The sequence below is a fragment of the Micromys minutus genome (assembly GCF_963924665.1).
Source record: "Micromys minutus genome assembly, chromosome: 6".
NCBI classification, from domain to species: Eukaryota; Metazoa; Chordata; class Mammalia; order Rodentia; family Muridae; genus Micromys; species Micromys minutus.
In genome coordinates this window covers 19,559,340-19,575,275 of record NC_137975.1, presented here as the reverse complement: position 1 = coordinate 19,575,275, position 15,936 = coordinate 19,559,340, and the positions used below count along the sequence as shown (strand labels likewise).

Below are 15,936 nucleotides of genomic sequence, written 5' to 3'. Positions count from 1 at the left end.
TGCATAAATTAGGGGACAGGTTCCCTCAGAGACAGCCACATCTTTAATTAAACCTTTAACAACGAATTCTTCAGGGAACGTTGACTTGGTGTCTGCAGACTGTATTGGATGTAAATCACATGTAATTATGTGTACGTGTGCCTAAGCAGGGTCTATACAATGTGTGCACGTAGCCACAGAGGGCAGAAGAGGGTGTTGGGTCTCCTGGAGCTCGAATCACAGGGAAGATACAGAGCTTGACCCCCCCCAGCCAACAGCTCTCCTGCAAGTAGTGTGTGGAAGAGAACCCACAGTTTGTGGGTGGCTCATTGAAAGCACATGTTTTCCCCCAGCTCGTCAGTGAGTCAATACTCCCTACTGTTCAGTCCCTGCATCTTGATTATATAAATACATCTGTACCTCAAACCTGTTGACTTCAAATAAAAAAATGGTAATGAGCCAGAAGTCCCATTGCCACATCCAGACTAGAATTTCAGCTCCGGGAGTTTCGAGACTGAGCTGAAGCTGCTCATTTTTAGTAGGAGGGAGCCGTAATTTTCTATACATCCTCAGTGTTAATGGCACAGACCGATCTAGAACCCAGGGCTCCTGATTCTCGCCCAACTTATTGTTTTTAGTAATGGTGCCACTCACATTAGAAAAACATTGTGAATGGGTCTGCATAGAAGTGTGTGTGTGTGTGTGTGTGTGTGTGTGTGTGTGTTTGGGTCTGGGGTTATGGCTCAGTTGGTAAAGCATTTACCTTGCAGACACAACAGACTGAATTTGATCCCCGGATGCTACATGAGAAGCCAGGCAAGGTGACTGCAGCCCTTGGGAGACGAACAGGTAGATCCCTGGGGCTGGCTGCCTAGCCAGCTTAACCTACATAGTAAAAAGCTTTAGCCTAGTAAGAGACTCTTTACCAAAATGGTGGGTGAGACCTGACGGATGAATGGTACTCAGTATTATCTTCTGGTCTCTACGTGGACAGACAGACAGAGAGACAGGCAGGAAGATACACACACACACACACACACACACACACACACACACACACACACAGTGCTGTTTAGATTGACAGAACATCTAGATGAAGAACATACTGTGTTGGCAAACCTCAGGTTTAGACTAGTCTCGTCCAGTTGTTAACTGGCTTTCTAAACCTCAGCAGGTCACAGGCTCTTTCTTAGTTCTTAGGTTCACACTAAATGTCATCTCACAAGCCCTTCAAGGGTGTGTCCCCTGGTGGCACTAGGGAAAGGAATCATGTGGTCTCTGTACCCAAGTGCCACCAAGCTTTTGTCCCAGGGAATTTGTCCCCAAAGGAGTTGGCCCCAAGACAGCTTCAAAGAGGACAGGCTGGGAAAGATTTCACTAGAAGTTCGGGGGATGCCAAGATTAGATAAATAATGTCACCTTTCATGGTTTATATATGCATAATCTCATCTCAGTGACATTGTATGGGCCAGGGTTCTTTTGAGGAACAGAGCCAACAGAATGAACACGCATCAAGAGGTGTTTATTAGACTGGCTTACACGGTATGGTAGAGAAGTCCAACAGTGGCTGTCTCACACCAGAGAGGCCGAGAACCAGTAGCTCTCAATCTATGAGGCTGCATGTTCCATTCATGTCTGGTCTGGAGAATTCCTAGAGAGCAGCTGGTCTTCACTCTGTTAGAAGCCCACAGACTATGTCCTAATCTCAGAGAAGGAAGGCAGCGGTGGACGAAACAGAGTAGATGGATTTGCCTGCAAGAGTGAAGACAAGCAGGCAAAAAATTTAAATGACAAAGACAAACAAATAAACTTCTACCTCTTCTTTATTTGGGCTGACACCAGCCTGCAGCAAGTCTTCCCACTCCAAATAATATGATATTAATATGATAAAGAAAGTTCCCTTCAATATCCCTAGCAGCTTGCCTTTCACCTGGTTCTAGATCCAGTCAAGCCGCCAAGATTAACCACCACCAATAGACTCACCAGGGACAGGGAGGGAAGTGTTCTCTTTCTAGGAAAACTGGGTCCTAGAAAAGTTGAATGTGCCGTTCTCTAGCCATAGGTCCTGCAACTGTGATTTACCTAACCAGTGGTTGGAAACCACTTAGTGGCTTTTCCTGTCAGCATTCCCTAAACCAAGCAGCATTTGCTCAGCATTGGTTGTCTTAGATGCTGCAAGGAGGGATGATTTAGGAGCTGAGAGGTGGCTCGGTGGCTAAGGATGTACACTGCTCTTGCAGAGTACTGGAGTTCAGTTTCCAGCATCCTCATCAGGGGGCTTTTACTGCTTTAACCTCAGCTCCAGGGCATCTGACATTCTCTTCTGGTCAACCCAGGCATCTGCACTCAAATGCACCACCCACGATGTACTCATTAAAAACCAAAGGAGAGACTATTTGAACTGTATGAGAGGAAGCATATCATCTACATGCAGGTACCGTGCCACCTTAGTTTTTAACTAGTTTATTCTGTGTGTATGGGTGCTTTGCCTGCATGTATGCCTGTAGGGCCTGCGACAGAGTAGGATGTCGGGTGCACTGAGACTGGAGTTGCAGATGACTGTGTGCTGTCATGTGGGTACTGGGAATTGAGTCTGGGTCCTCTGGAAGAGCAACCTGTGTTCTTTTTGAACATCATTTTATTGGATAGTTTATCTATTTACATTTCAAATGTTATCCCCTTTCCTAGGTCCCCCCTCTCACATGCCCCCTCCCCCTGCTTTTATGAGGGTGCTTCCCCCATCCACCCACTCCCACCTCAACACCTTGCTCCCCCTCCCATCCATCCACTCCTACCTCAACACCCTGGCCTGGAACTTGAGATCTTCCTGCTTCAGCCTCCCAAGTTCTCCCCCAAGTTCCCATTTTCTTCCCCCACTTAATATATTTTATTATTTAGACTCTTTGTTCACTACGGACACAAATCTTTTATTTATGGAGTCTTTTTTTATTGGGACAGTATTTGTCTTCTGGAGTGCATGTTGATAACCAGATGCATATTCACAATGTTTAACGATCAATTCCATTGCCCTTCTGTTGTTACGTGATAATCATCTTGTGCATTGGAATGAGGCACTTTTCTTGTTACTTTGAGATGTGGACTAGATGAACCACTAGCTCCATATCATGATGGCCCAGAATTTGTCTCTGGGTTCTGCATGCTCCAGGCCTGAAATCTTCACCCTCCTGGCCTTCTCTTGCTCTCTGTCTGGTGGCCAGTCCTCAGCCCTGTTCTGTCAGCTCAACTTCAGAACAAACACAATGTGGTCACCCAGCTGCCAATTGCACTGATTTGTAACTCAGTCCCTTAAAGCCCCCTTTTGTGGCACATTGGAAGGCCTCATGTTTAGATCTAAGAAATGGTCCCGGAATCATTCTTCTTGTATGAAGCTCTTTCTTTGGGGATAGAGTCACAGAGAATGAACAATTTAGGCCAATTACTTTAACTGCTATAATCAAGTAACTTAGAAATACTGGAGAATGGGTGACCACAGTGATACCAGGTGTGTGTGTGTGTGTGTGTGTGTGTGTGTGTGTGTGTTGTCTTCTTCCATCAGCCACCTTAATTTTTTCTCCCATCTCTGTGTATAATGTGTACGCATGCATGTGCATGGGGGCACAGGTATAGAGGGCTGCCTATGTACATGTGCACTCAGAGACCCCAGGTTGTTATCAAGAATCATCCTTGAGAACTCTCTTGTTTTATTCCTCAAGGCAAGGTCTTTCATTTAAACCCAAGGTTTGCTGATATACCTGGGCTCCCTAGCAAGGTTGTTTCAGGGATCCCGTCTCTGCCTTCTGAAGTTGGAATTATAGAAGGTTACCACAACCATGAAGCTTTTATGAGAGATCTGGGGAGCCACACTCAGCTCCTCATACTTGTGTGGCAAGTACTTAACTGAGCCAACTTCCTAAGACACTTCCACATTGAACCTGGAGCTCATCGGTTCATCTAGACAGGCCAGTCAGTGAGCCCAGGGATCTACCTGTCTTTGCTTCCCTGGCACTGGGACTACAAACAAGTATATTGGCAGAGTTGCCTCATACCATGGGTTCCGGGAGTCCAACTTAGGTCCTCATGCTTGCAAAGCAGATGCACTTGTTTCTGAGGAGCAGTGGACAGTGATGAGATCAAACCAACTGCACACTCCTGGTTTCAGCTTGAGTTAGTGTCATTGCCATTCCCAGACCGTGGAGAGCACAGACAAGTCACAAGGACGTTGCTCCCTTCCTCCTCCGGGAAGAGGTCCTGCAAATAACCTTGCCTTGCAAATGGGACTTTGTAGTGTAGCTGAGCTTAAGCTACAGTTGCCCACAGGCATGCTGGGAATCTGCCCATTGCTTCCATTGTCAGTCTGGTCCCCTTTCTCCAACATAGACCAGTTCTGAGCATGAACTGTGTAGACCACCTTCGGGTGCAAAGATTTGGCTCAGCCAGTGAAGAGTCAGCGAGCTCTGTGTTACCGTGATAGGTGTTACTGTCTGGTCTCATGGTAGTTCCTCCCCCTCCCCACTGCCCTACCCCTTCACTGGGGGAGGCAGCATCTCATGGCCCTGCCCTTTCCTCTCAGTAGTGTGTGATTCTTCTTCAGATGGCAGAATTCTCTGGAAGTGTGTTGTTTTGTTCCCAAGGCCCTGCACCTCTGAATCTAAGGGAGCGCTTAGTCTGGGGAAAGTCAGCTAGTGTGCAAAGTCTGACTTACTCTGGGGACATGGCTTAATCAATCTGGTTGACAGTCCCACCCAGCACAGCCCTCTAGCCATCTTCACTGGCTTTTATTTTGGCTTAACATCTGTGGAAAGAGGGGCTGGGGGCGTGGCTCAGTTGATGGAGAACTCGCTTGACATGCACTCAGCCTTGGGTACCATCGCCAGCACTACATACACCGGGAGTGGCGGCACACAATTGTCCTATCAACACTTGAGAGCAGGAAGATTAGAAATTCAAGATCATCCTTAGCAACAAATTAAATTCCTGGCTGGTCTTACGTGAGACCCTGTCTCAGAATAAAAATACAATCAAATCTGTCTCCGTGGATGTCTGAGAGAAGTCTCTAACTTGATGTGTCAGAATCTGAGCGGTTGATCCTTCTCCCTCTCCACACACTCTTCCTGAGGTCTCCGTCTCAGTCCATTTTTCCAGGACCAGAAGCCTTGCATCATTCTTGACTCCTGTGAGTTTTGGAGCCCGCTTAACAGAACCTGTCCCTCTCACCTTTAGAATTCTCAAGTCAGAATGTCTCCGGGCTCACTCCTCAAGTTTTACCATTTGGATCCCCACTTACTTGGTCCCACCGTCACCTGCCTGGGCATTGCATCTGCCTCCTAACTGCTCTCTCTGTTTCTGCTTTGCCCAAGAGAGCACAGTTCTGCTAAAAATGTCATTTCCAAGCCCCACCCCTCAGTGGCTTCCCAGCCTTGTAGGGTCCGACCCCCTTCTCGGCTCTCCCCTTGTGCTTTTTTTTCCCTTTGCCCTTTCCCCTCCTCTGATAGACTTGCCAAATCCCCATCATGTCAGGAAGACTTTACCTCAAAGTCCTGACTTCCTTCTGCTCAAAAGCTTCTTCCTCCAAATACCTGTACCTCCTGTTCCTGAGAGCTGTTCCTGAGACCAAGTGGGTATGCAGTGTTAAGAAGATGAATGAAGGAATTCTCATGTCCCCTGAGATGCCTTCTCCAGGATAACCTTGTTCTTCTTTATAATTGAAATTGTATGTGTGTGTGTTGGCTGTGCCTGTTTGTACATGTGTGTGTGCACTGGTGTGTGTTTGTGTGGAGGTTGGAGGTCAGGGCCAAATGTCTTCTCCATGTTCACCCTACTGACTCTGCCCCAGCTGACTCTTATGGAGGTGTTGGGGATCCACAGTGTAGTGGATGACATAGTCTCTGAGCCATCTCCCCACTCCCCGTGCACCACGTAACTGAGCTCCTTTTCATTTGTTCAGAGTCGCCTTGCTCTCCCCTCAAAAGTGTTCTGTGAGATCGAATTCTTTCTTTCCCCACCTGAAGAAGGCACGGTGACTTACATGTTACAGTCTAGTGCTCAGACTTTCTTGGCGTACAGTGGACCTTCCATAAGTAAGTCGTTCTCAACCGTGGCCCAGTGTTTAATAGGTGGGTGAGCAAATCCCATCACAGAAGGCCTGCTGAAGCAGAGGGAGAGAGCCCGGTCACTCTTTCTTGTGTGTTCCCAGCAGGCTGCTAGCCACTGTCTTTATGTATTTTCTGGGTATATTCTCAGCAGAGACCAAGAGCAGGCCTGGGGCAGATGCGCCCAGAATTTCCTTCTAACAAATTCTCACATGATATAGATCCTGGCAAGGTATCTCTCTCACACACACACACACACACACTGGTCCCATGGGAATCTCAGTTCAGTTTTGAGCCACTGGTTGGGGATTACATGCAAAGAGCAGTGAGCTGTTTGCTTTATTGAAGGGTTGGCAGGTTGTTTGTCTTCTCTCACCCAGGAAGCTGCCCAGGGTTTGGGCAGGAGGAAAGAAGGGTGTATATTCTTTCTGGAGACCTGGCTTTTCCATACCCCTTTCACCCTGTGAAGCCTGCCTGTGCAGGAGAAGGTTGGTGTGTGTGTGGGAGCCAATTCTCCTCTGCCTAGCAGGCCTAGAAGCAGTTCCCTTAGTACTGATGGAGAAGAGGTCACATTTGCCCCGTTTGCTTCTGACCCAAATCTTTGAGGTGTTTTGGAAATCCACAGTGGAGAGTGATGTTCTGTGGTGGTGGGCATGGGGCATGGCACCCAGAATCTTTGTGGAATGGGCTGGCCACTGGGAGGTCATTAGTTGAATCAGATACTGCTTCTTGAGTGTGTGTGTGTGTGTGTGTGTGTGTGTGTGTGTGTGTGTATGTGTGTACATATCCTTATATTTATATACATGTGTATATAATTATGCATGAGGAGGACGAATGTTGACATCAGACATTTTCCTCAACCTATTTCTATTTGGTTTCATTTGTATTTAATGTTTAGTTTTTTTAAATCTACATCTACAGGTGTGTGGCTCTGTGCATACGTGCCACATGTGTGCAGGTGGTCTCAGAGGACAGGAAGAGGATATTAGATTCCTTATGCTGGGAGCAACATGTTCTGAACATCTCAGTGTGGGTCCTTAGAGCCAAACTCAGGTTCTCTGGAATAGCAGGAAGTATTCCTAACTGTAGAGCAAGCTCTCCGGTCTCTTCACACACTTGCGTTTTGAGATATGATCTCTCCCTGACTCAAACCCACTGATTCAATTAGTTGGTTGGCTAATGTACTCCATGGGGCTAGCTGTCTTTTTCCATTTTAAACATGGGTGCTAGAGATCCAAACTCAGAGCCTTACATTTGTGTAGCAGACAGTTTACCACTGAGCCTTCTACCTCCCCTGCCCCATGCTCTATTTCTAGGCAGAACTAAATGTCTTGCATGACCTTGAGCTAGGCCTCGTAACCCTGGGCTCTCTGACTTGGTCTCCTTGTGTAACTGAACCAAATCCACATCTCCTCCATTCATAGACTGCAGAAGAACAAACACCTGGGCGCCCTCCGGGGGATTCGGGAGTTGATGTGCATAACTTGGAGCCTGAGGAGAAAGTTGCTGTGCAAACACAATATATTATTAATACAATGTTAAAAAATAGCGTTGCAGCCAGAGCTATTCATAGACACTCTGGGCTGCAGAAGCAGCGGGGCTCTGACACACAGGCCCTGACACTGTTTGGGAAGCAGGGGCTATGGTTTTCAAGTCTGCAACACACTGACCAGAAGAGGAAAATGAGATTTTAGGAGAATTTGAACATATTCTTATATACACTGGTAGCGTATACACCAGTAGGCTAGTTTGCAAGGTTCAAATTTAATAAACTGGGTGGATTTAACAACAAAAAACCCTCTGATTTTTTTATTACGCTTTAGAGCTATTCTATAATGTGGCCAGTCTGAGGGCACGGGGCTGCAGGTTGAGAGTCCCCTTTCTTTCCTCTTAGACATTAGGAAGCAGACAGTGGTGCCTTAGTCTCCTTGGTGAAACCTCCCCATGTAGGTAGACTAGTAATGGTTAGTAATTGGTTTGGTTAGCTAACACATTAGTTGATCATATTTACTCAACAGATACATACAGGGCACCTGCTACATGCTACTGTAGAAACTGGCAATGGAAGACATAGATTATTACCTAAATGACTTCTCTCCCCTCTCCTCCCTCTCCCTCTCCCCACCTGCATTCTCCCCTCTCTTGGTGTGTGTAGATCAGAGGTCAGTCAATCTCAGTCAGCTTCTGTCTTTTACCACCTTACCTTTTAAGATATGGTCTTTCACTGAACCTAGAACTCACTGTTTTGGCTGTATTAAATTCTCAGCAAGCCCCTAGGATCCATCTCAGATACGAAATTGACAACATGCTAGAGAAAGGATTCATCTATGCAGATTAGCAAATATAGTTTCATTGGGGTTACAAATGGAGCACCAGTGACTAAAGGCAGCTATATCATTGAAAAGCCCACTGAAGAAAATCACCTCTTCTAAGCAGTTGTTATTGTTATATAACAGTCAAGAAGGGGCCTTGTGAGTCTTGTAAGTTTCGGAAGTTTTTTAGACCTATACGTTTTGTTGACTTCTTAAGACTTGAAAGTTTCCTTTACTTTCTGAGAATTAATGAACTTTCCTCCGGGGGGATACATTTTAATTTAGAGGAAATAACTATAAAACTGTCTGTTTTCTTTCTATTACAGAGCCTGTGTCATCTTGGGAGTGATCTTTCTTCTGTCATCTATATGCATAGTGGTCAAAGCCATCCATGACCTCTCAACAAGGCTACTCCCTGAAGTGGTAAGGTCCTTCTTTCCTATCATTGTTCCCTAAGTACCTACCTTGATTCTCACACGGGTCTGCTGCAGTGAGTGGGTAAAGGAGGCTGTTGAGCTGAGGAAGGTAGATCACGCAACAGTTTTAGGGGGCAAAAGAACTCACTCCAGGAGTACAGATGAAACAGCAGAGTACAGTTCTGGGTCAGAGGAGACTTCACATAGTTGAGCTGGTACTGTCTTTTGTGTATTACGCTTACACTTTTTGACTAGTTTTAAAACAATGTCTTAATTTTCATAAAAAAAGAAATTATATTTGTGCAGCAGTGATTCTGTCTGCTGTGTAAATCCATCTAATAATTGCTGTAATAAGGTATTTCTCTTTTCTTTTGCATCTCAGTGCAGTGTGTAAATCTATTTCCATTAGGATTCTAGTGTAACTGATGTCTGGATATATAAACTAGAAGGCATACTTTCTGGCAGAGATGTTTCTCACTGTCTTGTCCTGTGGTCATCACTTTAATTCTTTCTTCCTCTGTACTCCCTGGATGTTTTTGTAGCTTCCTGTTGAGCAGCTTTCATAGAAGGCAACTGGTTTGGTTACTAGGTGATGAAGATGCTGACATAATTTTTCATATTTGGGATCATAGCAATATAAATGGGACATTTGGACTTGTGGGATGTATTTGGATTTAAGCTTGACCACAGTACACCATTTTATACAAGTCAGGATAATTAGGGAGATTATATATAAATATGTAATGTTCATATATCTTTGGGGGTAGGACCTTGTGAATCTTGTAAATTTCAGGGGCATCCTAAGATTTGTAAATTTTGTTGACTTCCTACATCTTATAAGTTTCTTTTACTTCCTGGGTCTTAAAGAGCCTTGTTCTAGGAGAGAATCATTCAATTTAGAAGAAATATTTACACAACTTCTATGTTATATTTCTTATAGATTCTGTGTCATCTTGGGAGTAATTTTCAGTGTGTGTGTGTGTGTGTGTGTGTGTGCACATACATGTGTTATGATCTGCCCAGCTGGTGTAGGCCTTATACCCATTGATCCTCTTTCCCATCAAACTATATGTCACATACCCCATTCTGCTAGAATCAGAATCTGCTAACACAGAAGGCACCATGTATGTTACATGTCAAGCAGACAACACCCTACATTTTTCAGAGAATATAAACGTACCTGAACTTAAAGAAATATTACTAGCTAGAAGTTTTTAGCACCGTGCCAGCTGACACACTCATTTATGAAGATACTAAAGATTAGTTTCCAGCAGGTGTATCGGCATGAGACAGATGCCTTTGCTCACAGGCTTTGTAGAAATGCTCCTTGTTTTTCTCTTGGTAACAGAAGTACTCATAGCTGCAGGCAGTCACTCAGGCACAGATGCTCTCAGGTGAAGAGGCTCTAGAATTTCAGTTTTGCTTCACCATATCAATGTCAGCATATAACGATCCGCCCATGTGAGGTTTAAATGGTGGAGAGCCACTTGATTATACCCGAGATGGGCCCTGTCCTTGGAGAACCCAAGACCACTCTAATCTTTTTTATCAGTTCTGGGGTGAGACTGAAAATTCATGGCATGCTGTGGATGCCCTGCATGTGGTTGGCTTCACTTTTTAAGCTTTTAACATCATGAAAAGTTAACGGAGCACTTGAGCTGAAGGGCAAAGGCTGCTGTTTGCCAGCACACAGGGCTAGTTGGCACTACCAGAGCAAATTATTAATTTTTAATGCCTGTGGATGGGGGCAGGTGCACATACATGTGGCCATGCATGTGTGGAGGTCAGGGACAGCCTTGAGTGTTATCCTCAGGAATGCTGTTTCTACCCTTTGAGACGAGGTCTCTTACTGTCTTAGAGCTTAGCGGTTTGGCTAGGACAGCTGACGACTGAGCTCCAGGGGTTGATCTGTCTCTTTCCCCCGCACAAGTGTGCCACCTGTCAGTCCCGCTTCCCATGTTGGTTCTGGGGATCGAACTCCGGTCTTCCTGCTTGCAGTGAAAGCCCTTCACCAACTGAGTCATCTCTCCATCTTGGTTTCTTTCTTTTCTTAGATTAGCATACAAAGTAATAGAGTTCCTCATGATCTCAGGGTTGGCACTTTCACCCCTTGCCCTGTCCTGGCATACTCTCCAGCCCTCTCCCTCAGAGCCTCTTTGCCCTGGCCTCTCATGGTCTGCTTTCTAATTTCCCAGCAGCCACATACACGAAACCCCACATAAATATACACATTCAAAAATTAGAAGCCAGGATCTGTGTATGAGAGATAACAGGAAGATTTTTGTCAGAATGAGCCCACTTACTGCACTTATGTTTTTTGTTTTTCCAGCTCCATCCATCTTTTGGCAAATTTCAATTTTTAATGACTAAATAAATGTCCATCATGTGCATGGATCATGCTTTCATTAGCCATCCATCTGTTGATGTTGATGGGCATCTAGGCTGGTTCCATTTCCTGGCTTTTGTGAAAAGAGCAGCAATGAACAGGGGCGAGCCAGTGTCCCTGTGGTAGGGTGTAGTTTTCTGGGTTAAGCTCCGTATTTTTCAGCCAAGTGTGCTGGTTTCTTTGCTCTGTATCAGGGAAGTTTCTAGAAGCCAGCCAGCCAGTCACACATCCTGCTGTGACTCAGAATGAGTGCTGATACAGAATGATTCTTGTAAATTAGATTTGTCAAATCAAATGCCCAGAGAAATCAGGCCTGGACAGAAAGAGGAGAAGTTGGCCAGGTTTATGGTACTGGGAGAGCATGTGCCTGGCTTCAGGCGCTCTACTCCTTCAGAGTTGCTATGCCAGAGAAAAGTGTAGAAACTTCTGCTGAGCATAAAACTCACAGGGCTGGGCAGACAGCTCAGTGGGCAAAGTGCACAGGATCTGAGCTCAGTCCTCAGGAACACTGAAGGGCCAGACTCAGGAGAAAGGTGTCCCTGTTATCTCAACTTTGAGGACAGAAGACAGGAGTATCCTTAGGGCTCTCTGGGTAGCTGAATTAATGAGAAGACACTTCTATCGCTGATGTCAACCCTTTGCTCATATGCCTGCATGGAATGAGAACCTGCACACATGCACATATGTATAACACACACACACACACACACACACACACAGAGAGAGAGAGAGAGAGAGAGAGAGAGAGAGAGAGAGAGAGAGAAAGAGAGAGAAACTAATAAAAGTCTCAGTGGATAATTTCCCATGGATACATTGTCTCACTTAGGGTGTCATTGCTGTGAACAGACACCATGACCACGGCAACTCTTATAAAGGACAGCATGTAATTGAAACTGGCTTACAGGTTCAGAGGTTTAGTCTGTTATCATCATGGCAGGAAGCATGGCAGACAGGATCCTGGAGAAGGAACTGAGAGTTCTACATCCTGATCCAAAGGCAGTCAGTCAGGAAGAGGTTGACTCTTCTGCACTGGGCGGAGCTTGAGCACTAGGAGCCCTCAAAGCCAACCTACACAGTGACAGACTTCCTCCAACAAGGCCACACCTCCTAATAGAAGCACTTCCCATGGGTCACGCACAGTCAAACCAGCACATGCATGAAGTCTCAGCTGCACTCAGGGACTTTGCCAGTTCTTGTAGGGCCTGGTCCAATTAAGAGACAGTACTCTCCAGAGCCTCAAGGTAATGGATGTCTTTCCCAATCACACCTTAACCCCTCACCTCAAATCCAAGCTGCATTCTCACAGTTGAGTCCTGCCCTGACTGATGCAAGGTCTGGGAACTGGGTGTGTCTCCATGGACAATGATTTCTAGCATGTATGTAAACCTGGGTCAGAGCCCCAGCACCATACAAACTGTGTCTAGAGGTGCATAGCTGTTAGGTAACCCGAGCACTGGAGAGGCAGAGGTGGAAGGACCAGAAAGTGAGGATCATGCTTGGCTACGTAATGAATTCAAGCCCAGACTGGGATACTGAGATACATGAGATTGAATTAAACAAAAATAAAAGTCAAAACCAGTTCCTTTCTTTAAACTGAGTGTGAAATTCTCAGTGTGGTGCTTAGTGCAAGAATGAGTCAGTGTGTGTACTTGTGTGTGCATGTGTGTGTGCATGCGCGAGCCTGTGTGTGTGTGCGCATGCTCGAGCCTGTGTGTGTGCGCATATGTATGTGCATATGTGCCTGTGAGACTAGAGGAGGGCATTATATATTTTCTATTACTCTCTACATTATTCCCCTGAGGTCAGTCTCTCACTGAACCTGGAGTTTGCTGTTTTTCATCTAGGTTCATCTTGGTGAACAAGCCCTAGGGATCTTCCTGTCACTGTTTCCCCTCCCCCAAGTGCTCTGGTTTCAGGTTATAACAGGCTTTTAAATAGATTCTGCTATCTGACCTCAGGTCCTCCTACCACTGAGACACCTCCCTAGCCTGCAATGGCTGTCTTCAGCAAGAAATCTGGGTAACCGGGAGTTACCCAGCTGTGAAGTCAGCTGGGTCTGATCCTCCAGGGTGTCACCAGACCCTTGAGGTTTGACTGGAAGAGGAACTGAGCCACCCTGGTTTCTGGGGTAAATACTGAGTAGACCTATGGGGGTTGCGCTTTGTGGCTGTATAAGTAAAGACCATAAGCCTGCTCCCACCCCAGTACCACACCTCTGGCTAATAAGGCAGGTTTTGGAAGAGAGTTCTCTGCAATTCTGCATAGTTCTAGTCCTAGAAGCTGGGCAGTGGGCAGCGCTGTGACACGGAGCCAGCCCTTGCTGGATGCTAACAGGTCAATATTTACTTGTTTACAATACAATAGCAGCTTCTAGTGTTGGAGACGTGGTTCAGTTGGTAGAATACTTGCCCTGCCTTGCCTGGGTTCCATTCCCAGCACTGTTTAAAGTAGAGATGGTGGGACATGCTTGTAGTTCCAGCACTTGGGAGGTAGAGACAGAAGATCAGAAGCTCAAGGTCATCCTCAGCTATACATCGTTTTTGAGGGTCGCCTGGGCTACATGAGATCTTGTCTCTAAAAAAGACCAAAACAAGATCGATTAATAAATAAATAAAAAGAAAAAGAAAGAAAAAAACTTTGGAACAAACATGAGCATTTTCAAGAAGTCTGTGCTGGTGATGAACTGAGGTCAGATAGCAGACTACATAAACACCTTAAATTTTTCATTAATGAATAAAAGTTACATATATTCACTGTATATAGCTGTTGTTTAATGCTAGATGGGATGATTTATTATTGCATTTTTTCCTTGGTTCCTTTCATCTTGGGTTGTTTGGAAGGGTCACATCCTGTTTTGGCCCTGCGGCACCTGCTCTGATGAGGAAGGGCTGGTGGGGTGCTGTTCCTGTTCGCAGGGACATGGGCCCTGAAAGCTGAAGTCTAAGCTGTCAGTTGGCTGATGGCAGAGCCGGTTTGAGTGCTGGCCTCTTCTTCCTCCAGCTCTTGGCTCCATGGGCCCGTGTGTCTTGGCTGCCCACTGGCCTTCAGGGCTTGGCCTTCACATTTCCCCTACTCCACGTGCAGCCTTCTCTTCCCTCTTTTCTTCCTCCTCCTACCCCTTTTCCTGCTCTCCACATAGGAACCTTGGCACACGTGTGACCCTTCCCATACAACAAACAAACAAACAAATACTTTTTAAAGATATAAGCTCCTTCTGTCCCCTCTTGCTTCCTGTCTGCCATCTGCTCTCTGTACCCGCTTTCCTGGATTAGTCACCTGTATAATGGTTTCTCTGGAAACATCTCTGCCTTTCCCTCCCCTCAGCCTGCCTCTGCCAGTGGATTCTCTTGAACGTGGTTTCAGAGCTGTGCTTCTCAGCTTTAGAACCAGGAAGCATTTGACAGAAGGAAATGAGCGGGAATGGCTGCATGGGAAAGTCAGCGTCTCAGTGGCCTTCTGAGACAAGGGTCTTGTGTGCAGTGTGTGTTTCTAAAGGACCCACACGGCTCCAGTGAGCTCTCCGAGGCTTGTAGCACAGGTGCTAAAGATGTGAGAGAAGAGATTCTAACAGCAAACTCAAAGTTTCCAGAATGCCATGAAACTGTTACCAGTTGGAGCATGGAATCTTGGGTAATCTGAATCAGGGTTCCTAAGATAACGTCATTCACACGTAGCTTAGAGCAAACTGTGGCTTACTCCTTTTGAGGTGAGAGCAGTTCCATAGCCCTGTCTCTTTCTCACTAGGAGAGCCTAGGGTATGTTGTTAAGTCTTTTTCTGCCTCAGTGTTTTGTTTTACAGGTCAATACTAAGGTTGCCCTGTTGATGAACTCACCAGGCTTTGTCAGTATGGAAGCCCTTAGAACTTGCTTAGCTTGGTGCTTCTGACGGGCTGCCTCTGGAGGAGGTGTCTGAGGACGACTGGAGGCCTTTGGTGTCTTCAGTCTGGGAGATCAGACTGTACTGAACATTCTGGGAAATGTCCCCAGAGATGCTTCATCAGCTCATAACCTGTGGTTCAGCATCAGAGATATGTTTTCAACGTTATATACTGTCCAGCATAGCTCCTAATTTAACTTGGGTACTGAACTGACTAATACTTTAAAAAACAAACCAAAAATAAATGCATTGAAACTAACAAAAGCTGACTCAGTTGGTAGAGTGCTTGTCTTGTATGAGGATCTGAGTCCGACTCCTGGAACCCAAATTTAGAAAACCAGGGGTGGTGACAGGTGATTACAAGACACGTTTGCAATCTCAGGGCAACTGTGGGGCTCGCTGGACAGTCCGCCCAGCCTTCCTGAAAAGCTACAGGCCGGTAAGAGATTGTGCTTCAAACCATGTTCACTGTGGTCTGGAAAGAAGGTTCTGTGACCAAGAAGGCCTGTTTGGCAGTGAGCACTGGAGTTAGGGTTTCAGTACCCGGGTAGTAAGACAGGAGTCATTCCAAAGCAAATGCTTGTAAGCACAGCTCTGAGGGGACTGGAGATGTGAGGTCTTACACCGAGGCTTGCTGGTTTCCAGCCTAGCTAAGATATGAACCCAGGTTAGAGAGAGACCCTGACAAAGCACAGTAGGTGGAGTGTTACAGAGGACACCAAAGGCCCTTCTGATCTTTTCTTGTAAGCACAGGCATGTGCACCTGCACACACATGTACATAGACCGATTCTCTGTCTCTCTATCTCTTTTACACACATGTATATACACAAATTAAGTAACTAAATTAACTACCTAGTTTTTTAAAGCTAGCTGGGT

General features: G+C 45.9%; 1 protein-coding gene across 1 annotated transcript in view; it reads left to right on the top strand.

Annotated features, from left to right (window-relative positions):
• Positions 1-15,936, top strand: part of TMEM163 (transmembrane protein 163) — a gene marked incomplete at its 5' end in the record, with an annotated part of 163,382 nt that overhangs the window by 125,863 nt on the left and 21,583 nt on the right. Inside the window, one exon of the mRNA XM_080918127.1 lies at positions 8,707-8,803. Coding sequence (XP_080774253.1) covers positions 8,707-8,803 — 97 coding nt within the window. The remainder of the gene's footprint in view (positions 1-8,706; positions 8,804-15,936) is intronic.